Source organism: Pelophylax lessonae (genome assembly GCF_965119305.1).
Source record: "Pelophylax lessonae genome assembly, chromosome: 10".
NCBI lineage: Eukaryota > Metazoa > Chordata > Amphibia > Anura > Ranidae > Pelophylax > Pelophylax lessonae.
In genome coordinates this window covers 145,827,814-145,851,232 of record NC_138777.1, presented here as the reverse complement: position 1 = coordinate 145,851,232, position 23,419 = coordinate 145,827,814, and the positions used below count along the sequence as shown (strand labels likewise).

The 23,419-nt window shown below is 42.3% G+C and overlaps 1 protein-coding gene across 1 annotated transcript; it reads right to left on the bottom strand.

Annotated features, from left to right (window-relative positions):
* Positions 1–6,842: 6,842 nt before the first annotated feature.
* Positions 6,843–7,748, bottom strand: LOC309565533 (uncharacterized protein; the record flags this gene model as incomplete). The annotated part of the gene is made up of 1 exon (XM_082270492.1): positions 6,843–7,748. One exon carries the CDS (start codon positions 7,746–7,748, stop codon positions 6,843–6,845), a length of 906 nt encoding a protein of 301 aa, XP_082126618.1.
* Positions 7,749–23,419: the final 15,671 nt, after the last annotated feature.

Here is a 23,419-nt window from a genome sequence, read left to right as displayed (position 1 = left end):
GAGTTTAGCCACCCAGGGTTTAGTTTTGTTATTTTAAATTTATTTCCCTTTGGAATGCACTGGCCAATCCCTTTGTTTAGTATGCTCTTGAAGCACTCCCATTTTTCCTCCATGCTCTTTGTTCCCAGGGTTCTATCCCATTTGATATTTTCTAGCAGCGAGCGCAAATTTGGGAAATTTTGAAATTTAGTGTTCTTATATTACCCTTATGTTTCTTATTACTATGATTAATACTGAAACTAATTGACCTATGGTCACTGTTTCCTAAGTTGCCCTGTATTTCTATATCTGTGAGCAGGTCTGTATTGTTGGTAATAAGTAGGTCAAGCACCGCATTGTTTCTTGTTGGTGCATTTACCATCTGACCCATGTAGAGCCTTGGCTGAATGCGCGGTTCCTTCTGCCCAATCTATATCTGGATAATTAAAGTCCCCCATTATAATGACATTTCCCATCCTTGCTGCCAATCCTATCTGTAAAGGGAGGTCCGCTTCCCCCTCCTCCCTCTGGTTGGGGGGCCTATAGCATACGCCCAATATTACCTTCCCCACAGTGCCTTCCCTTTGAAGTTCTACCCATAGGGATTCTGCCTCATCCATAGCTCCATTATTAATATCATCCCTCATATTTACCTGTACACTGTTCTTAATATACAGACATACCTCTCCCCCTTTTTTACCTTCTCTATCTCTGCGATAAAGGGAGTACCCCTGAATGGTCACCATCCAGTCATGATAGCTGTCAAACCAAGTCTCTGTTATCCCCACAAAATCAAAGTCCTCCTCAAACATCAGTAGCTCCAGCTCTCCCCTCTTGTTGGCCAGGCTTCTGGCGTTGGTATATAAACCTCTTAATTTTGACCGGTTGCATATATCCTCGTTTGATGTTGTTTGTAGGCTGCTCTTGAGATTTTTCCCCATACCCACCCTGGGTTTAGGAGCTCTGAACACCCTACCGCTAATGTCCCCATTTGTGCCCTCTGAATCTTGCTTTCCACTGGCTAATTCTACATCTGTACCCTCTGTCCCATCACCTAGTTTAAAAGCCCCTCTATCTTCATGGCCATCTTCTCACCCAGTACGGCTGCACCCTCCCCATTTAGGTGCAATCCGTCCCTACCAAAGAGCCGGTGGCCGACTTAGAAGTCGGCCCAGTTCTCCAGGAACCCAAAACCCTCCTTACTACACCAGCTCCTCAGCCACTTGTTAACTTCCCTAATCTCCCGCTGCCTCTCTGGTGTGGCTCGAGGTACAGGTAATATTTCTGAAAATACTACCTTGGAGTTCCTACTCCTCAAGTTAGCTCTTAAGTCCCTGAAATCGTTTAGGACTCTCCATCTTCCTCTGCCTATGTCATTGGTACCCACGTGTACCATGACAGCTGGGTCTTCCTCAGCCCCACCCAGTAATCTGTCCACCCGATCTGCGATTGTTAACTTTTAATTTTTGACTTTTCATACCCAGATTGGTATTCTACCACAGAAAGGAATTTGAAAATGTCCTCATACCTCTTCTCCATACCTATAAACATAGAACACCATTCACAGCTAAGATATTACAATCCCTTAAGAATTTTAAAGACTTAGCATTTAGTAATCATGTGTCATGTGAGATCCCAGCAAGCACGGTGTCTTACTGAATGCAGCTACATAGCAGCATTCAGTAACAGCAAATAAATGGTTACACAGGCTTCTACACAGCTCTGTACAGCCACTTTTTAGCTGTTACTGTATGCTGCTATGTAGCTGCATTTAGTAAGACCCAGAACTAACTGACAGAGACAAGTTAAAATGTAAAAAAAAAAAATGTGCTTTTACATTTATCTATTAAAAAAAAAAAAATGTATGGTTATTATCTGCAGCTTAGCTGCAGTTATTATTTTCACCTTAAGGGGTTCCTTTTTTGTTTAACCTCCTCAATGTACGCAAATCTTTAAGGGTCTTGGTGACAAAAGGCAACTATTGCATGCCACCTACTTAACCTGGTGAACACTATTAGCTTTATGCATAAAAATAAAAATGATTAATGGGTGTTCTTCAGCACTACTGTGACCCTGTAAACCGTCCAGCCCACCTAACACTCTAGGTTCAGACATTGTATGTACACTTTCAAGAATTACACTGACACCATACAAATGAGTTTTGACTTTTACTCAGTGAATAAGCAAGTGAAATTATGTCAGTCCGCTGAATCCCTGCTTAAACCGTCAGGGTTCAACCAGACTGACACAGAAAACAACAGAAAACAGGAAGTTATAATATCAGGAAACAGTATTGAAACAACGTTCTATCTTCTAGATAGCTACTTCCTAGAAGAATGCAGAAATATCAGATTAATGGAAAACTGTAAGCTTAAAAAAGAACTCTAGGCTAATTTATGCTATCAGTATACTACTCAGCAGTACGGTATCTCACAAAAGTGAGTACACCCCCTCACATTTTTGTAAATATTTTATTATATTTTTTCATGTGACAAAACTGAAGAAATTACACTTTGCTACAATGTAAAGTAGTGAGTGTACAGCTTGTATAAAAGTGTAAATGTGATGTCCCCTCAAAAAAACTCAACACACAGCCATTATTGTCTAAACCGCTGGCAACAAAATTGAGTACACCCCTAAGTGAAAATGTCCAAATTGGGCTCAATTAGCCATTTTCCCTCCCTGGTGTCATGTGACTCATTAGTGTTACAAGGTCCCAGGTGTGAATGGGGAGCAGGTGTGCTAAATATGGTGTTCTCGCTCTCACTATCTCATACTGGTCACTGAATTTCAACATGGCAACTCATGGCAAAGAACTCTGAGGATCTGGAAAAAAAAATTGTTGCTCTACATAAGAAAACTGCCAAGACTCTGAAACTGAGCTGCAGCACAGTGGCCAAGACCATACAGTGGTTTAGCAGGACAGGTTCCACTCAGAACAAGCCTCGCCATGGTCGACCAAAGAGGTTGAGTACACGTGCTCAGCATCATATCCGGAGGTTGTCTTTGGGAAATAGACGTATGAGTGCTGCCAGCATTGTTGCAGAGGTTGAAAGGGTGGGGGGGTCAGCCTGTCAGTACTCAGACCATGCGCCGCACACTGCATCAAATTGGTCTGCATGGCTGTCATCGCAGAAGGAAGCCTCTTCTAAAGATGATGCACAAGAAAGCCTGTAAACAGTTTGCAGAAGACAAGCAGACTAAGGACATGGATTACTGGAACTATGTCCTGTGTTCTGATGAAACCAAGATAAACTTATTTGGTTCAGATGGTATCAAGAGTGTGTGGCAGCAACCAGGTGAGGAGTACAAAGACAAGTGTGTCTTGCCTACAGTCAAGCATGGTAGTGGGAGTGTCCTGGTCTAGGGCTGCATGAGCGCTGCCGGCACTGTAGAGCTACAGTTGATTGAGGGAACCATGGATGCCAACATGTACTGTGCCATACTGAAGCAGCACATGATCCTCTCCCTTTGGAGACTGGGCCACATGGCAGTATTCTAACACGATAACAACCCCAAACACCTCCAAGGTGACCACTGCCTTGCTAAAGAAGCTTGGGGTAAAGGTGTTGGACTGGCCAAGCATATCTCCAGACCTAAACCCTATTGAGCATCTGTGGGGCATCCTCAAACGGAAGGTGGAGGAGCGTAAGGTCTCTAACATCCACCAGCTCCGGGTTGTCGTCATGGAGGAGTGGAAGAGGACTCCAGTGGCAACCTATGAAGTTCTGGTAAACTCCATGCCCCAGAGGGTTAAGGCAGTGCTGGAAAATCATAATGGCCACACTAAATATTGACACTTTAGGCCCAATTTGGACATTTTCACTTAGGGGTGTACTCACTTTTGTTGCTAGCGGTTTAGACAATAATGGCTGTGTGTTGAGTTATTTTGAGGGGACAGCAAATGTTTTACAAGCTGTAAACTCATTACTTTACATTGTAGCAAAGCATAATTTCTTCAGTGTTGTCACATAAGATATATAAGATATAATAAAATATTTACAAAAATGGGAGGGATGTACTCACTTTTGTGAGATACTGTATAACCATAAACTAGAACGTGTCCCCTTTGAGAACTATGTGTATCAATGTCCCTTCTTTAGCAAGGCTTTGCTATGTTATTCACCGGCAGTTGGAGCTCTTAAACAGTTTCCACTGTGGTTTAGTATAGTAAAGAGAATAAGAGGTTAAATTGTAATCCTAAGAGAATTGATGTTTGTTGTAGTGTCTGCAGTCAGTGTAAAGATGAGATGTTATACTTGCGTCTGAACCAGGCAAAGACATCCTATCTCACTCTGAGATGTTCGTCCGTTAGTGCTCTGCGGATAGGCAATGCGATCTCCCACGCGCCAGCGTCTGGGAAGAGGCTGCGCTCTGCCCCCACAGGATGTCCGACCGATCTCCACTCTGTCTCCTTCAGCCACACTGTGAAAGCATCCACAGTACAGCGATCAGCATCCGCATCGCTGAGGCTGAGGCCCTGTGCACTAGGCCGCAACTGCTGTCACTCACACACTCAGCATGCTGATGTACACTCAATGGGTCCCGAGCAAGAGAGTTTTCAGGCTGTAGAGCAGATAGTTTTAGATCTTCACCTTTGATGCTCCGCTCCCCCTTCAGCCTTCTGGGAAGATAGTTTCTTCGGTTATCCAAACAATGATTAACTCTCTGCCAGAAACGATATCTCCCACAATCCCAATCTTCCCCTTCCTGCCAGAGGACGATTCCATTGAATTTAGCATTAAAGGGGCACAGGAACAGTTCAAATAACAATGATAAATCCGTGTATTTTTAACAGTATTCTGATCCCAGCTACATCCCCCCACTTGAAAGTCTTTGGTCCCCAAAGATGGAGGAATTTTCATTCAGGCAAACTTTTTTTTTTTTACACAAGCCAGAAAAGGAAATCAAAACAATGACTTCACTAACCAGAACCTACAGTAGCTAATAACTGGCTAATAGAAGCGTTTTTAGATAATAGATTATACAAGGGTGTCAGAAAAAGTTGAATCTTTCTCACAACAGTCCAATAGAAAATGAATGGCCCACCTAGTAGTGTCAGATGGTGGAACAGGGTCATCTTCTACCAAAGGCTCAGTAAAAAAGGCTAGTGCTTGGCTGGAACGTTGAGTAGTTGCAATGAGTTCATCCGAGCTCTCCCCAAGGGTATTATACAGTATGTGAATCTCTTAGGTGGATGAATCTCCCTCCAATGTCTGGAACACACATTCTCTGCAGACCCAGATTCATGTCCATGGCTCAAAAGACTACACCCAGGTTGTGGTTCTTCCAAACTATTGGGTATAACTTCACTTTTGTTTAACAGTGGTGAAACTAAACTTTCTTCAACACTGGTCGGTTTAAATTTACTCAGTGGTGGTAGAGCTGAATTCTCTTCAGTACTGAATGGTTCAGAGTTAACCAATGGTGGTAGAATTGGAGTCTTCTCAACACTTGGTGATTCAAAGTGTTCAGTGGGTTCTGACTTAATCCCTACAATTCTTCTTTCAGGAGATGATGTAAGTCTCCTCACTTCCTCCAACTGGCACTCCTCTCTCACAGATGAGGACGGCATCTGAATATCCTCCACTGCTCTTATATGCACAACACAAACAGCTATATAAGCGTGTTTCTCAACGCCAATACGAATTGGGTAATAAACCGGGTAGGCAATTAGCCAATTCCCTTAGAAAACAGAAATCTGCTTCTTTTCCCTAAAATTAAGAGAGCCAATGATACACTGGCACATGATTCCACTTCTATAGCCTCTGTGTTCCAGTCCTTTTACCAAACCCTATATAACATTCCTAAAACCATTACTGATCAGGACCACCGTTGCTCCTTGATCGTGGAATATTTGGCCCAGGCTTATCTCCCCCCACTCTCCAGCGTGGCCACTTCTTCTTTAGACCAAGATATCACTGTTTTAGAACTTAAAAATGCATTGTCTTCCATGCCTACGGGCGAGGCCCCCAGCCCTGATGGGTTCTCTGTCTTTTATTATAAAACATATGTTGACACTCTGGCCTCGTACGTCAATCTTCTCCCTGATGGGGGCATCCTTCGCCCAGAGACGTTGCATGCTCATGTTACCGTACTTCCCAAGGAGGGCAAAGTTCCAGTCTCTGTAGCAGTTACTGTAAGGATCCCGAGTTTGGGTGCACCCTAGGTTTGTCCTGTGGATGAATCTTCAGCTAGCCGGACAATCAATGAAAACCATACACAATAGCTTGGTTCTAATGACTGCATTTATTTTCAAACATCGTCAAGAATATATAGCCTTAAACCACAAAATTATCTTATACCTCCCAGGACCTCCCACAAAAATTACCCAATCAATTAACGTGTTTTCTTAATCTACCCGGTTACATAAAAAGTCAAATATAGTTCAAAGATCATAAAAAAAATAACATATTATTGTGTCATCAGTTCATACCACCTGTTACCACAATAAAATTCCCCGTTCCTACTTTCAGTACTGTCTGAACATTTTACGGTTACGTAACTTCAGCAAAAACCATCTCAGCTTTTGCAAAACCATCTCTCATACTTAATAATATGTTTAGTAAATTCCTATTCACTGTGTCAATTATTAATTATTGCTAAGAAACTTATTCAAGCTATATTAATGTAAATATATGTTATGCATTATAGCCGATGCTGATATATTGGCAATGTTCTATCAATATATGTATAAAACATCTCTTATAGCTTGCATGTCTTTAACTTGCAGAACATCCTGTCTCTGATTCTAATCTCTAACCGCAGACTAGATATCCGGCGTAAAAAGTGCAAGTGTGATTTATAATCTGAAACACTAAGCAAAGATACATCCAAGAGATATAAAGGGATACTCTAACCTTCTAATATATACTGTGATGACTTATGCTAAGCTGAACACTACAAAATGGCATTTCAAGATACACCTTTTCCTCACAATCCCCTCTTTTCCCAATGCCTGGAATCAAATGGATTCCAGGCATTGGGAAGATTATGCAGTTCTCCCTGAAGTCTCTCTCTAGTTGGTGGCCATTAATAATGTCATAATAATCTGGTACTTGAACATCCTTAGTCTGTTTGGTGAAGTTGTGAAAATATATGCAACATATCTGTTTGTTTTGTGTTTGATCACACAGACCTGTTACTGCCATCATTAGTCTTTCCTGTCGCTGTCTAATTACCTCCTGCTCCATCCTAATTTTCCTCATTTCTTCATTGATTAATCCTATATCCTTTGTTGTTGTGTTGATTAATTTTTCCATAATATCGGCAAATGCATCAAGCTTAATAAGTGCCAGTGCTGTACCCCCTGGTAGGATGCTCATGTAGAATTTCTCCCATGAACTAGTCAGTGCCCTCTTATATCGTCCCTGATCGTGAAATGTGAGTACCCCTGAGGCTGGCACCATACTCACACGTCTTCCTGACTCAGTACTCATGTAAGGGAACAATCTAACTATGGTGCACCACCCGGCTGATTCTTCTCCCTTGGGAAAAGGGATAGTGGTGTGACACCATAGCCCGCAGCAAACTACCCAGCCCTCTGGTAACATTGGGGCAGATATCATCTCCTGAGTAGTCAGATCTGTTCGCATTCCAATTAGACATAACCACTCAGCGATATGTATTAATTTGACCTTATTGTCAAGTACCAATGTTTCATTCACCAAATTTAACCATTTATATACCTCTGACTTGTTATAGGTTGGTTTTGATCTAGGGCATGAAGAGATATTGTACATTGACAAGTTTCTCATTTTTGTATTCATGTCAACAGTGCTATCAGTGTTTAAGCCTGTAATGTCTCTTAAGTTAAATGTTTTGTATTTCTCTATGTCTAGAAGTGTAAAATTGACATCTGTGTCATAACAAAATTCTTCATTGGCATAAATGTTTGTTTCATTATTCAGTGGGTGCCCATTCAGAAAACAAAATTTTGGCGGTTGTGTGTATCCCTGTATTAAAAATGGCCTATTGTCTGGTCTTGCCTGTCCAGTGAACACATATGTCTCATTCATTAACTGTGTTATAGATAATGGTTTTGCTATCATTGGGAATATATTTTCTCCTGAATGCATATGAGAACAAACCCAACAATCTCCCTTTCCCTGTGATTGTTGTATACCATATTCATGCATCAGCAGAAAATGATGGGGAATTCTATTCATATCTTGGAAACCTTGAGGATGTACATTCCCTAGAATTGATGGTAAGGGATCTATGTACTTCTGTATTGCTAAATTCAAATGTCTTGCTACTTGTTCTGTCTCCCTAAAGTTTGGTTTGGGTAGAATATCTTTCTTATTAGACTGAGGAATTAATTGTTTAAGTTCCTGTATTTTCCTTCTGGTAGCTGTATCAGTTGGGTTGGGTGTCAGACACACGGAGATATTCTGGGGCAAGGCCCTAATGATCAATGATATGGCTGCTATTTTACATGGCCCTCCTAGTTTCTGCTCTTTCCATCCTATGACCTTATTCATCATTGTCTTTTTCAACCTATTTCCAGCTCTTGTACAGCAAGCAACCTTTGCATTTCCAAAATTGGGTCTTTCAAAAATAGAAGTGGACCTCTTATGTCTACTAGCGCGTGGGAGGTTGCGTGTTGCGTTAGTCAGTGTGCTTTCGGGACTACACAAAGTATTACAACACCTATTATAACAAATATAATAACAATGATAATTCCTAGCCACACTAGGGTTTGTTTTCAACTATTAGACCATCCAAAATACTGATCCCAAGGGTTGTCAATGCCAGAATTCTTCTTTAGTTCCACAGAATGGCCAGAGTGACCTTCCCTTTGGGGCCAGTATTATCAGGAATGTAAGTACAGCATCTATCTACTTTATCAATATATACACAGGTACCACCTTTTCCTGCGTGGGTCATATCCAGAGCCATTCTGTTCTGGAATGTCATCTGGGAAGTGGCTTCTAGTTGTTCTGCTATGCTCTTTAGGGAATTCTTTATATAGTTAACAAATCTCTGCTGATTATAATAGATACAATTTATCCAATCTACATTTTTATTTATGGTGACAAGGGGAGAGATAAAGGACTCATAACTGGCTTTAACCTGATCTCTTTCCTTGAACTCATTAGGGACCTCTCTTGGAACCCCGATGGCATCTATATATATATATATATATATATATATATGGGTCAAAACTTCCTACGGGAGCCTCTCTCTTTTGTTTCCCTGTAATTACAGTGTTCCCTTTAAGTAGATTTGCACTCCCAATCGTCTCCCGTGTTCCAACCCACTGATCCCCAATAGTCACAATTGTCTCCTCAATCAATATTTGTCCGTGACACATATAAATACAGTTCCTGGGCCTAATCTCCTATCATAAGGCAATATAAAAGTAGCTACTTGTGTGTTAGGGAAATTCTACTAAAATTGTGTCCTTGTGCCATTTGTGTGTGTGATGGCTATCTGGGAGGGTGTACTATGGGACAGGGCTCTTTTATTCCTTTTCTGAGGTGTCTCTGATACTATGTCTGGGCTGGTGGCATTAGGGGTCCCACAAATTCCTCCAAGGGGCCCCAGATCTGCTAGTTGATATATACAGTTAGTTATGATCCAGGTTGGGATGAACACTGAAAATACTTGTGTCCCCCAACAAAATCCACAGCTTGCCAAAGCTCTTTGTTATGAGTACAGTCATTTTGCAACTTTTCAGAGACTATAACACCTGCTTCACTCACTCTTCGAGGATTTCAACACCTGTTTCACCTCCTTTATCTGTGTCTTGCTTCCACCTTGACCTTTTACTCGATTGGCATGGATCCGGGCTTGTTGGTTTTCCACAAGGACAGCGATTCTGGTCACTGCGACTACCTTTGTCTTTTGGTTCAAAAACGAAATCCAGCCTTGGTCCTGTGATGTGGCGGCAGCTTGATCACTACTTCATCTCTCTCCTTCAAGGGATGGCAGGGAATCTGTGAAGAAAAAGAGAAAGGTGCGAGCAACCTTTTCGTTCCACTTGATTCAAAGTTTCAATTACCTTTTTTTTATTTTCTCTACTTCTCTTTACTTGTCCTATTCATCTTTTCCACTATACCTGAACTCTGTGGATGACAATCTATTTTCAGGATTTCAACTAGTTCCTGGTATCCTCTTTGATATGAAAGCTGGCCCATTAGTAGAACTAATTCAAAGCAGGCATCCTCATCCAGGAATAATCTCCCGATTGAGAATGTGTGCCACTGTGTGGGCATCTCCCTTTTGTGGTCCTAAAAGCTTCTACTCATCTGCTGAACATGTCCACTATTAACTCTTGTTTCTACCCTGTGTTGGGCTTATGTGTGAAAACATTTTGTAGATGTTCATGTTTGGCCTTATGTGTTTGGTTGTATTGTTCCTAATACAGTTGATGCACCTGGAAAAATATGCTTTCACTAATTTAGGCCTGTAAATGCAGAAAAAAAAACTTCAGTAATACTTCATATGTTCTTTCCCACCCCCTACTCCTATTCCACGATACTAGGCAATAGACAGTGGGGCGGCGCTAGCTGTGGGGATCCTGTTGTGGTGAAACACACCCTTTAATACCAGTAGCCCATCGAAAACTGGGGCCTACCTAGGGCAAATGATGTAGCCATCCCTATTACCATCTCACAAGATGCTATATGCTATGTTCTGAGTCACTTCAGGCATGCCTTTAGACCTGGACTGCAACCATCTTTGGACAAAAACTTTAGGGCAAATTCCACCCCCATACTCCTGGGCAAGTACACCTGTCATGGTCTTACAATTGTCCCTTGCATAAACACAAAACATTTTTCCATGATTTGGGAGGCCCAGTGCAGGCGCTATAACTACAGCATTTTTCAGATACATAAACACATTCAACATTTCTTGTGACATTTCTGGACCTGTGTCTCAAAATGTTATTATAGATAGGAGCAGTCCGGATCCATAACAATCAATGATCCTGTGGGCGGGCAAGACCCACTGTGGGCTGGCAAGACCCACTAGAGCTTTAGCTCTTATGTGACTGACTCTACTATCACCCTCTGTGAGAACAAAACCAAGGTAAACAACACTCTCCTGACACCACTGTCATAATTCCTGTGACACTTTGTGTCCACATACATGTACATTTCTTCAATAAGCTCACTCGCTCTGACTGGCCTCCACAGAGTGACTACATATGTCATATACATATTGTAGCGGGACTGACCCATGAGCAGGTGCCCATCCCCTCTTGCATGGTCTGGGGAACTTATAGAGCGGACAAGCGAACTGCTCTACACCAGGTCAGTTACCTGGACTGAAAAACAAGAAACAAAGATGGCTGTGTCTCCTCGTCCAATAGGACGCTAAAAAAAAACGTTTCTTAAACCAATCACTGTAAAGTGGGTAGCATCAGATGGTATGGCTGTCAGTAGAGATGGCACATCAGATACCACTTGCATGCTATGATCAGATAAAGAACTAAAAAACTTTTTGGCTTAGTGCCAATTTTCCCAAAACGTATTTATTTATTTATTTTTATTTTTTGCTTCGTGCCATTCTAACAAAAATCTGGCCAGAGGTTCCCCTCTTTCAATAGAGGATACCCATAAAATATAATTTAAAAACTATAATCAGATAAAAAGTTAATATGATTTGAAACTTTTGGCTTTGTGCCAACAGGGTCCAATGGTCACACTAATTGCGGTAACTCTTTCTGTCCAAAAATAAATTCCATAACTATAAACCGGAATAAAGATATGACATTTGAACTCTTCCTTGGCAAGTAGCCAATTTTCAAAATTTTGCAGGAAGGCTCCCCTTCACATAGGGGATCATTTGCAGAAATGTAATTTTTCATTATCTCTAATTCTATAAAAAATAACTTCAAAATATCCTGCCGACAACGGCAATTTATGTTTTGCCTAATAAAATAGTGTTTTTATTCACTATTATTACTGTTCACAGAGGTTGCTATGCTATATACACAATGTATAAATTGCAAAACTCCAAAAAACTTCTATAAAAATAATTGTATATGTGTGGGAATGCTGAGACCGTTCATTTGCAGAAGTGACCCCCTCCCTAGGAATGTGTCAACTTCAAGGTCAACATTGCAGCTTCAAACAATTATGTATGTCCAGTTTGGAAAATGAATATTCAGAACAACAAAAAAAAAACAGGGGCGTAGTGTTATCTTGTGAGGTAATACTATTTTAAATGTACCTTCGGCCAAGAATCTATCTAATGTATACCTAACATGGAATCAATCCTACATCCAGGGGACTTATGGCCCATATCCCTGGATCCCGATGTCACTGTAAATACACTCACTGTTGTGATGTTGTTGTAAGGCTGTTGTGAGGTTGTTCAATTGTGGGGGGACCTAGTTTGAATATTTTCTACTTTGCCTCTGAATTCCCCTTTCTTCTGCTTCTTTGATAACACCCTTGAAAATGCGCGCTGACAGGCTGTTTTCCTTTCAGCAGACCAAAAACAGCCAGCTGCATTTTTTCCTATTATGGCTTTTTGAAAACCATCCATGTCTTTATCAGCCCAGTATGAAACCTTAGCATGTACTGGGACTTTAAAATTACTGATAAATGTCTGAATCATGAGGCTGTGCCACTCCTGGGTGACACTTAAACCGGCCTCATAAGTCCATACATTTCTAAACCTTGTCCAAAACTCCAGGACAGTTTCACTTGACTTCTACTTACAAGCAATTGCTGTGGGTAATGAGGACCTACTCTTAAAAGCCATAGTTAACTATTTATTATTCCTTTAATGCCTTTCCCCATTTCTTACAACATTGCATCACATACATTTCATCCCAGGCACCCGGGGGAGATAATTATATTTTGGGTGAAGCCCCACCATTTTTTAACCTCCGCCCAGTCCCCTTCATTGCGAGGACCTATAGCGCTGAGCCGCGTAATTTCCAATTGCGGACCGTGCTCATATATGTTCGCCCAAAATGGATCAGTAACTGTTATCCCACAGGTGCCTGATACAAAGAGTAACGGTGTGGGTCTGGTCTCCGGCTCACCATCCGGATCCTTTCCCAAATCGTTACCCATAACTTTTTAAATTAAATATAAAACAAGCTCTATATATTCTTTCAAACAATAGCACAATGCGGATTATAAATAGCAGCAGTTGTATAATTAGCGTTATGTTAGTGATAAGCTTGAGCAAGCACAATAAATACTTAATACATAAATACTTTAAAATACCCTTACAATACGTTTAGAATTTCTTTAACAATGTGGGCACCACAATCTATGAGTTTGATAAGAAGTATTCACAAATACCACTATTTGTACCTTTCAACGAATACAAACCAAATGTGACTGTACAGTTATGTTTCACAATTGATTCAATCCACAGACAATCCAAGTAAGTTAAAAACAAACATATACTTTTCGATATATTAGTTTCACTTACTGTGCGTATATTCCTTTTTCCTTTATATATATCTTATTTCACCTTTATATATATATCTTATTTCACCTTTATATATAACTTTTTTCCTTGTACTTCCTGTACTTCCTTGTACTTTATATAAATTCCTTGAGTGATCCTTAAACTCAATAAGTCCTACCAACACCAAACTAGACTAGCTCTTCATTTGGAAAATATCCTGCCAACGCTCAAAGGAGACTAATTCTCCATTTGAAAATTCCTGCCAACGCTCAAAGGAGACTAATTCTCCGTTTGAAAATTCCTACCAACGTATGACGCGTGTTACTATAAGACACCGTCCCCTGCCAGCCACGCTGCGTGTTGTCCAGGAGTACGCCCCTCCTGGAAACCTGCAGAACACAGTGTACTAATCTGTGCCTGTCACAGCCATGCAAAAACTAAACTAGCTTGCCAACACTAACCTACCAATAACCTGCCAACACTAATAATAGTACCGGGTTCTACTGTATCCAGGAAAGTAACATCTCAACCAGCATAAAAAAATGGAAGAAATATCACTTACCCGAATAGTCAGCACCCCACTTCTACTGGTACCATTCTGTAAGGATCCCGAGTTTGGGTGCACCCTAGGTTTGTCCTGTGGATGAATCTTCAGCTAGCCGGACAATCAATGAAAACCATACACAATAGCTTGGTTCTAATGACTGCATTTATTTTCAAACATCGTCAAGAATATATAGCCTTAAACCACAAAATTATCTTATACCTCCCAGGACCTCCCACAAAAATTACCCAATCAATTAACGTGTTTTCTTAATCTACCCGGTTACATAAAAAGTCAAATATAGTTCAAAGATCATAAAAAAAATAACATATTATTGTGTCATCAGTTTATACCACCTGTTACCACAATAAAATTCCCCGTTCCTACTTTCAGTACTGTCTGAACATTTTACGGTTACGTAACTTCAGCAAAAACCATCTCAGCTTTTGCAAAACCATCTCTCATACTTAATAATATGTTTAGTAAATTCCTATTCACTGTGTCAATTATTAATTATTGCTAAGAAACTTATTCAAGCTATATTAATGTAAATATATGTTATGCATTATAGCCGATGCTGATATATTGGCAATGTTCTATCAATATATGTATAAAACATCTCTTATAGCTTGCATGTCTTTAACTTGCAGAACATCCTGTCTCTGATTCTAATCTCTAACCGCAGACTAGATATCCGGCGTAAAAAGTGCAAGTGTGATTTATAATCTGAAACACTAAGCAAAGATACATCCAAGAGATATAAAGGGATACTCTAACCTTCTAATATATACTGTGATGACTTATGCTAAGCTGAACACTACAAAATGGCATTTCAAGATACACCTTTTCCTCACAGTTACCACCCCATCTCCCTCTTAAATATAGACGTAAAGGTCTATGCTAAAGCACTTGTGGCTAGACTGCTCCCATTTTTATCAGATCTTATTGACAAAACCCAAACGGGCTTTGTTTCTGGCCGAGAGGCCAGATATAATGTCTCCCGTACGCTTTCTCTGCTGTCCCATTTTGGAGGGACCTCCCAGCCCACCCTACTGCTTTCCACAGATGCCGAGAAGGCGTTTGATAGGGTGGACTGGGAGTTTCTTATGTCCACTCTCCAGGCTATGGGCGTGGGTCCCAGACTCCTTCAGATGATAGGGGCCCTTTACCGTTTCCCCACTGCACAGATTCGTGTGAATTGTATCCTTAGTTCCCCCTTTACGTTATTTAATGGCACACGACAGGGATGCCCTCTGTCTCCCATTCTTTTCGTTGTTTCTTTAGAACCCTTCCTGGCTCATATTCGAGCGAATCCCTCTGCTCATGGTATTATTATAGGACCTTCTGAACATAAATATGCGGTGTATGCCGATGATAACTTATTTTATGTTCAGCAGACCCTTATCTCTCTCCCCAATCTCCTATCAGAACTCCATAGATATGGCGCCCTTTCTAATTTTAAGATAAATTTATCCAAATCAGAGATTTTGAACGTTTCTGTTCCCCATTCTGTGGTTGACAGACTCCGACCATCTTTTCCATTTGCGTGACAATCTTGCTCCCTTAAATATTTAGGCTTCCACCTTACTGCAAACATCTGTGATACCTCGGTGGCAAATTACGTTCCTCTCCTTAATGAAGTTAGGGCCGACCTGAGTAAGTGGAATCATTTGGCGACCTCTTGGACTGGGAGAGTGAACGTGGTCAAGATGAACGTGCTACCCAGGGTGCTCTATTTGTTTCAAATGTTACCTTTTAATGTTCCAAAAAATTTAGTGAAATTGCTATCCTCCCTAGTGATGTCTTATATCTGGTGCCGATCAGCCCCCCGAATAGCTGGAAATATTTTGATGCGTGCCAAGCTGCACGGGGGACTGGCGGTGCCAGATTTTGAGAAATATCTACAAGCATCTATTATGACCCGGGTTTTGGACTGGAAACATAACCTGGGTACTAAGTTGTGGGTGCAGTTAGAATGTGATCTTGCTGAGACTTCTTTGTATCGTCAACTTTGGATTCCTCCTAAGTGTAGAACTTACGCATCTGGAACGTCTCCCTTATCCACCTCTGTTTTCCATACCTGGGACACATGGCATAAACCTTTCAAGCTACACTACAATTCACCCTTGATGCCTCTCCTAGGCCATAATTATTTCATCCCGGGTCTGCATGATCTTTCTTTTCAACATTGGCTGCCGTATTCTATAAATACTTTGCTACACCATGTCTCCTCCTCTCAGGGAATACTCAATGTATCCACCTTTCCTCGTTACTCTGCATTGTCTTTTCGAGACCTTTGGCAATATAACCAAATGAGGCAGGTCGTCAAAAGCCTTCCACAACCTCTACGTACGCTGAGCTCACTAAACCCAGTAGAAAAACTCCTGGTATCTGATCGTCCTCAAAAAGGTGCTTTGTCCCAAATGTATAAAGCGCTCATTGCCATGGAGCCTATCCAACAGTTGCCCTCTTTGCAACGCTGGGAAACTGACTTGCAACTGCCACTAACGGATTCCGTGACTAATTCTATACTTACCCTTTGCCACTCTACTGCAATCTCTGCTAAAACAGCGGAGATGAACTACAAACTTCTTATGAGATGGCATTTTTCACCAGTGAGATTGCATCGAATGTTTCCTTCCTCTTCCCCTCTGTGTTGGAGGGGTTGTGGACAAACTGCCACCCATGCTCATATATGGTGGTCGTGTCCGATCATATGTACTTATTGGTCCTCGGTGCTATCACTCATAGAAACTATCCAGGGTTCCCCTGTTGCTGCTGACCCGTGGTCTGTTCTATTTTATGGTATGACGGTTCCACCCCATAGGTATAGAAGGTCAATTACACCTCACCTCCTCAATGTGGCTAAGGCTCTCATTCCTTTATATTGGAAGAATCCAGTGGCTCCACCTATAGCTCTTTGGCTGTGTTCTGTTGACCATACGTATCGCCTGGAGGACATGACCTACGATTTCAGGGGTCATGCCCCTCAGGCTCATAAGATTTGGGCATGCTGGCTTGCATTCACCCAATCTAAGAAATACGCTGAGCTTTTAAACGAGTAGTCATGATCTGTGATATTTTGTTATGTTGCAATTTTTTGGTTACACCATGAGTCTCCCTCCTTTTCTTCTCCTTCCCTCCTTTCTTTCTTCAACCTCTTCCTTTTTTTTTGTCTGTCTTGTTTGTGGTCATGGGCTCTCTGCCCTTGGGTTTTTTAATACCTCCTGTCAGCTGTGTTGCCTGATAGGCGAACCATCTGATACATGGAACCTGGTTTATGCTGCCGCAGAGATTCAAGATCATGTAAGGGTTATTTGTCTGATATGGGCAATATATGAATGTTCGTCAGTGGACGATGGAATTTTCATGGTCCGTATATAATGGTTTTACTGGTTTAGTTTAAATGTTTCTTATCTGGATGCTACTCTTGGTAGTTTACTGTGTATCTGATTTGTTTAAATTTATTTTTAAAAAAATAATTAATTTTTCAATATGTAGGTTCCTATTGTTATTACTTATATTTTTGAAGACCTCTCCCCTTTAATGCCAAGTCTTTAAAGACTTTACCACCGCCCACAGTAATATCACTGCGGCAGAGTGGCTCGTTATCGTCTGACGACGTAGTACTATGTCGTCAGACACTCCCCCTTCTGGGCGGCGCTTGCGCGCCGCCGGAGGCTCGCTCCCGCTGTTTTCAGTCACAGCGGGAGTCGGGCCAGGGGAGGAGCAGCGGCGATCGCCGCCGCTCTTCCCCCGATCGTCGGGGATCTAGTGTGGAGATCCGCCCGCCTGTGTAAACACAAGCGGGCGGATCTCCATAGTGACAGGGAGTGACAGATCGGACTGTTCAGCATAGCTGGACATCCAATCTGTCCATGACTCACTCAGTCCCCTCCCCCCCCCCACACGTCAGTAAGCACCAGGCATACATTAACCCCTCCCTCTCCAATAAAATTAACCCCTTCCCTGCCAGTGTCATTTTTACAGTAACAGTGCATATATATAGCACTGATTACTGCAGTAATGTCACTGGTACCCCCAAAAGTGTCAAAAATGTCAGTCAAGGGTCCGATCTGTCCGCCGCAATGTCGCAGTCCCGCAAAAAAAATCGCAGATCGACGCCATTACGCGTTAAAAAAAAAAAACACCAAAAATGACAGAAATCTTTCCCTTTGTTAGTAAACGCAATAACTTTTGCGCAAACCAATCAAAATACGCTTATTGTGATTTTTTTTACCAAACATAGGTAGCAGAAAACAAATTGGCCAAAAATTTTAAAAAAAATTGGTTTTTACATTTTTTTGGGGGGGAATTTCATATAAAAAAATGTTAAAAATATTGTTATTTTTTCAAAATAAACGCTCTTTTTTTGTTTATAGCGCAAAAAGTAAAAATCGCACAGGTGATCAAATACCACCAAAAGAAAGCTCTGTTTGTGGGAAAAAAAGGACGTAAATTTTGTTTGGGTACGGCGTCGCACGACCGCGCAATTGTCAGTTAAAGTCGCACAGAGCCGAATCGCAAAAAGTGGCCTGGACAGAAGACAGCAAAATCCTCCGGTGGTAAAGTGGTTAATGGACCAGTCTTGCCCTCAGGACAAATCTGATACACTGGTAATTCAAGTAGCCTTTTGCAAATGATGTAAGGTTGAGAGTGTCACCGGTCAGCCAACTTATGTTTTCCTGGCACTCTCAAATTCCATAGCAACACTCGACCTCCAGGCTGCAGGTTCTAAACTCTCATCTTAAGATCAAAATTATTCTTGTTACGTTGCTCCCTTGTGGCAGATGCTTCCAAAGCGTTCTCATATGCTAACTTCAAGTTCTTCCTTAGTCTTTCCACAGCCACAATAGGAAGCCTGAGAAGTATGATCTGGAGATGTCCTAAAGGCCAAGTCCACAGGAAATAAAGCCTCTCTCCCAATCAGTCGATATGGGGAATATCCAGTAGAGTCATTCACAGTACTATTGTAGGCATGGACTACGACTGCAATGCGATCACCCCAATGTTGTTTCTTTTCCAGAGGTAAAGTCCCCAACATGTTCAATAGAGTACGATTTAATCATTCTGGCTGTGGATCTCCCTGAGGATGATATGGAGTAATTCTGGATTTCTGTATACTCATCAATTTACAAAGTCGTCGAATTAACTTGCTCTCAAAGTCCCGGCCTTGATCCGAATGGATACGCTGAGGTAAGCCGTAGGGAATGAAAAACGTCTCCACCAGAGTCTTGGCAACTGTACTAGCTTGCTGATCTCAGGTCGGGAAAGCTTGAGCTTATCTAGTAAAATGGTCTGTCACAACCAGAACATTGCTACGCCCACCCAGATCAGGTTTAAGACACAGGAAATCAATGTATACTAACTCCATTGGTCCTTGACTTCTTAAACGACCCATTGGGGCAGCTCTGCTAGGCAGCGTTTTTCTCTGAATACATCGGATGCATGAATGGTAATAGCTTTTCATTTCCGTTCTCATGAAAGGCCAGTAAAATCGATTCCTGACCAATTTAAAGGTTCTATCTGGCACTAGATGTTCATGATCATCGTGGAGGGCTGTCAATACAGTTACTCTATGCTTTTCTGGTAAAAAATAACTGTTGAACTCCTTCATGCTTTTCAATGGGACACATCCGACACACAATTCCATCCTCCAACTTCAAACGGTCCGAATCCTTGTGGACCACCTTGGCACCTCCAACCGGACTGTTCAACAATATTTTGGAGTCTCCTGCAACCAATGCCTTCTTGACCAAGGCATATAGAGGGTCTTCCCGCTGGTCCCTCCTCACATCTTCTTTTGTCAGATGGGGAAGTTCCTGACTCCGTACTTGAGTCAAATCACTGTAGTAGTGTGGCACCCTAGCCGGAGTGACCCCCACAGCTTCAGCTCCCGTGGCTTCCCTATGACGGTACTCCACTCCCTGGCACACTGCTTGAACCCCCATAGGAGTTAAATGTATCCACTCTCTGGTACCCCCTTCAGGAACATAAGGTCTTCTGGATAAAGCATCTGCATCCAAATTTCCTTTTCCTGGCCGGTACTTCAGACTAAATTGAAACTCAGACAGGAAGGCCAACCACTGATGTCCAGTAGCATCCAACTTAGCAGTGGACAACAGATATGTCAAGGGGTTATTATCCGTCTTCACCACAAAGGAAGCTCCGTATAGGTAATCTCACAGCTTATAGACTACTGCCCAATTAGGGACCAGGAACTCCAGTTTATGTATTGGATAATTCTCAGAAGGTGTAACACTACAGCTCACATAAGCGACAGGACAAAGCTTCCCAGCAATTTCCTGATATAACACACCACCAAGACCATCCTGACTAACATCTACATGCAATTCATATGGCTTAGAAGGGTCAGCATAGGCCAGAACTGGTGCTTGTGTGAGACTTCCTTTCAAATGTTTAAAAGCTTGTTCACACTTCGAGGTCCACTGATCTTGAATAGGTTCACGCTGTCTTCTGGGCCCCATGGAACTTTGCTCCTTTAGACTTGACTTGACCTCCTTTTGTAGCAATTTATTCAAGGGTTTTGCTATCTGTGAAAAGTTCTTCACAAACCTACGATAATAAGAACAGAACCCAAGAAAGGAACGCAACTCAGGCACTGTCCTGGGTCTAGGCCAAGTATTGACAGCCTCCAACTTCTGAGGATCAGTGGTCACTCTGTCTGCTGAGACCACATGCCCCAAGTAGGTGACTGACGTCTGATAGAACTGGCACTTCTCCAAAGACAACTTTAATTCTTCTACATGCGGCCTCTGAAAAACTTTCTCAAGTCGGGCTTCACGTTCCTCCAGCGTCTTGCCGAACACGATGATATCATCCAGATACATAAGGACCTCAATCAAGTTCATATCACCCACTGTATTCTCAATCAACCTCTGGAAAGTGGCCGGAGCACCAACAGCCCCTGGGGCATACGATCAAATTCGAGGAATCCCAACGTGCTGATAAAAGCTGTCTTCTCTCGATCATCTGGATGCATGGGTATTTGATAATACTCGACCTTCGAATCCCAGCACACTGAACCACTTGGCTCCAGAAAGGCCTTACTACACATCTTCAATCCGAGGAGTTGTATACTGGTCAGGAATAGAGATGGCCTTGCGGTTCGCGGCAAATTTTGCTTGTTCGCTACCCGCCAAATTTTCGGACACATGGCGTCGTTCGCGGCAGCAATATTTGTTTACATTGGGGAGAACTTTGACCCGTGACACAGCCGTCAGGTGGAACGGGACAGCCAATTGAAACATTCCAGCACATGGACAGTCCCCCCACCCTATAAATAGACCCGATCTGGCGGCCATTTCACATTCCGCTTTCTGCCAGTGTAGGGAGAGGTCTGCTGTGCTCAGTAGGGAGTTTGCGAGACACATATAGTGCTGTGAAGATCCACAAAAGTCCTTTTCAGGGCTGGTATTTCGGTATAGGCCTTCTACAGTCTCTTTTGAGGTTAGGGACAGGTATCCAGTGGTTGCTTTAGGGGCAGTTAGAGATCGGCTGCAGTCACAAATCGCTCTGTCAATGTCCACAAAAGTCCTTTCCAGGGCTGGTACTTCGGTATAGGTCTAGTATCTTTTGAGCTTAGGGAGAGGTATCCTGTGGTTGCTGTAGGGGCAGTTAGAGATCGGCTGCAGTCACACAAAAATCGCTTTGTCAATGTCCACCAAAGTCATTTAAAATACTCCAATGTCGTTTTAGGGTCTATTACAGTCTCTTTACTATAGGGGCAGGTATCCTGTGGTTGCTGTAGGGGCAGTTAGAGATCGGCTGCAGTCACACAGAAATCGCTTTGTCAATGTCCACAAAAGTCATTTAAAATGCTCCAATGTCGTTTTAGGGTCTATTACAGTCTCTTTACTATAGGGGCAGGTATCCTGTGGTTGCTGTAGGGGCAGTTAGAGATTGGCTGCAGTCACACAGAAATCACTTTGTCAATGTCCACAAAAGTCATTTAAAGTGCTCCAATGTCGTTTTAGGGTCTATTACAGTCTCTTTACTATAGGGGCAGGTATCCTGTGGTTGCTCTAGGGGCAGTTAGAAATTGGCTGCAGTCACACAGAAATCGCTTTGTCAATGTCCACAAAAGTCATTTAAAATGCTCAAATGTCGTTTTAGGGTCTATTACAGTCTCTTTACTATAGGGGCAGGTATCCTGTGGTTGCTGTAGGGGCAGTTAGAGATCGGCTGCAGTCACACAGAAATCGCTTTGTCAATGTCCACAAAAGTCATTTAAAGTGCTCCAATGTCGTTTTAGGGTCTATTACAGTCTCTTTACTATAGGGGCAGGTATCCTGTGGTTGCTGTAGGGGCAGTTAGAGATTGGCTGCAGTCACACAGAAATTGCTCTGTTAATGTCCACAAAAGTCATGTAAAGGGCTGTACATTTTTTGGTATTGCTGTGCAGTGCACTAAAAAGGGGGCGGGGGGTGGTGGAGGGGGGTAATCCACAGTATAATATACTTTGGAGAAAGCATATTATAGTGGATTAGTACTATTATTGTGCACTGTGCAGCATTGTGACAGGTGTGGTGGTGAGACTGAGCGTTTCTGCAGCAACACTACACACAGTGACAAAAGCAATTATAATGTATTATAACTGGTGTGATAGACCAATTGCCCCCCCCCCCCCAATGCCACATATTGAAGTGGGGTGTTATCTGAGTAAACTTTTTCAAGTTTATTTGTGTCATGCAACAATATTGCTTATTTTGCTGAGTGAAGTCTGGTACACACAGCGCCTAACTCACTGGCCAATTTTTCGAACTGGTGTGCTACACCAATGCTCCCCCCCCCCCCCCCAATGCCACATATTAAAGTGGGGTGTTATTTAACAGTATACATTTCTAAGAGTGTATTTTAGTCCTGCAAAAATTTGGCCTCTCACACAGTGACAACAGTTACTGGCCAATTAGTTGTAGAACTGGTGTAATAAACCTGTGCCCCCCCCCCCCCCATGCCACATATTGAAGTGGGGTGTTATTTAACAGTATACTTTTCTAGGATTGTATTTTAGTCCTGCAAACATTTGGCCTCTTTTGCTGTGTTAACTCTGCTACACACAGTGACAACAGTTACTGGCCAATTATTTGTAGAAATGGCGGACTGACGGACCGGTAGATAGGGAGGAGAGGCAGGCAGAACTTGCTTTGCAGAAGAGGTAGAAAGCAGACTGCAAATGTATCAGGAGCGAGCCATCAACCATGTACAGTCACATCTGGCACTCCCAGGAAGCCGACACATGGCTCCGCAGTGTGGGCTTTTATTAATGTGTCCGTTGCTGACACCAGTGTTGCCATCTGCAGCCTTTGCAGTCAACGCATAAGTCGCGGTAAGCCCAACACTCACCTAGGGACAACCACTTTAAGAAGGCACCTGAAATCCCATCACCAAGCCCAGTGGGAGCAAAACTGTCAGAACCCACAAAGCCACACTCCATGCTCTCACCGTCCAGCCTCTTCTCCTTCTCCTCCCCCTTCTCCTTCTCCTGTCTCC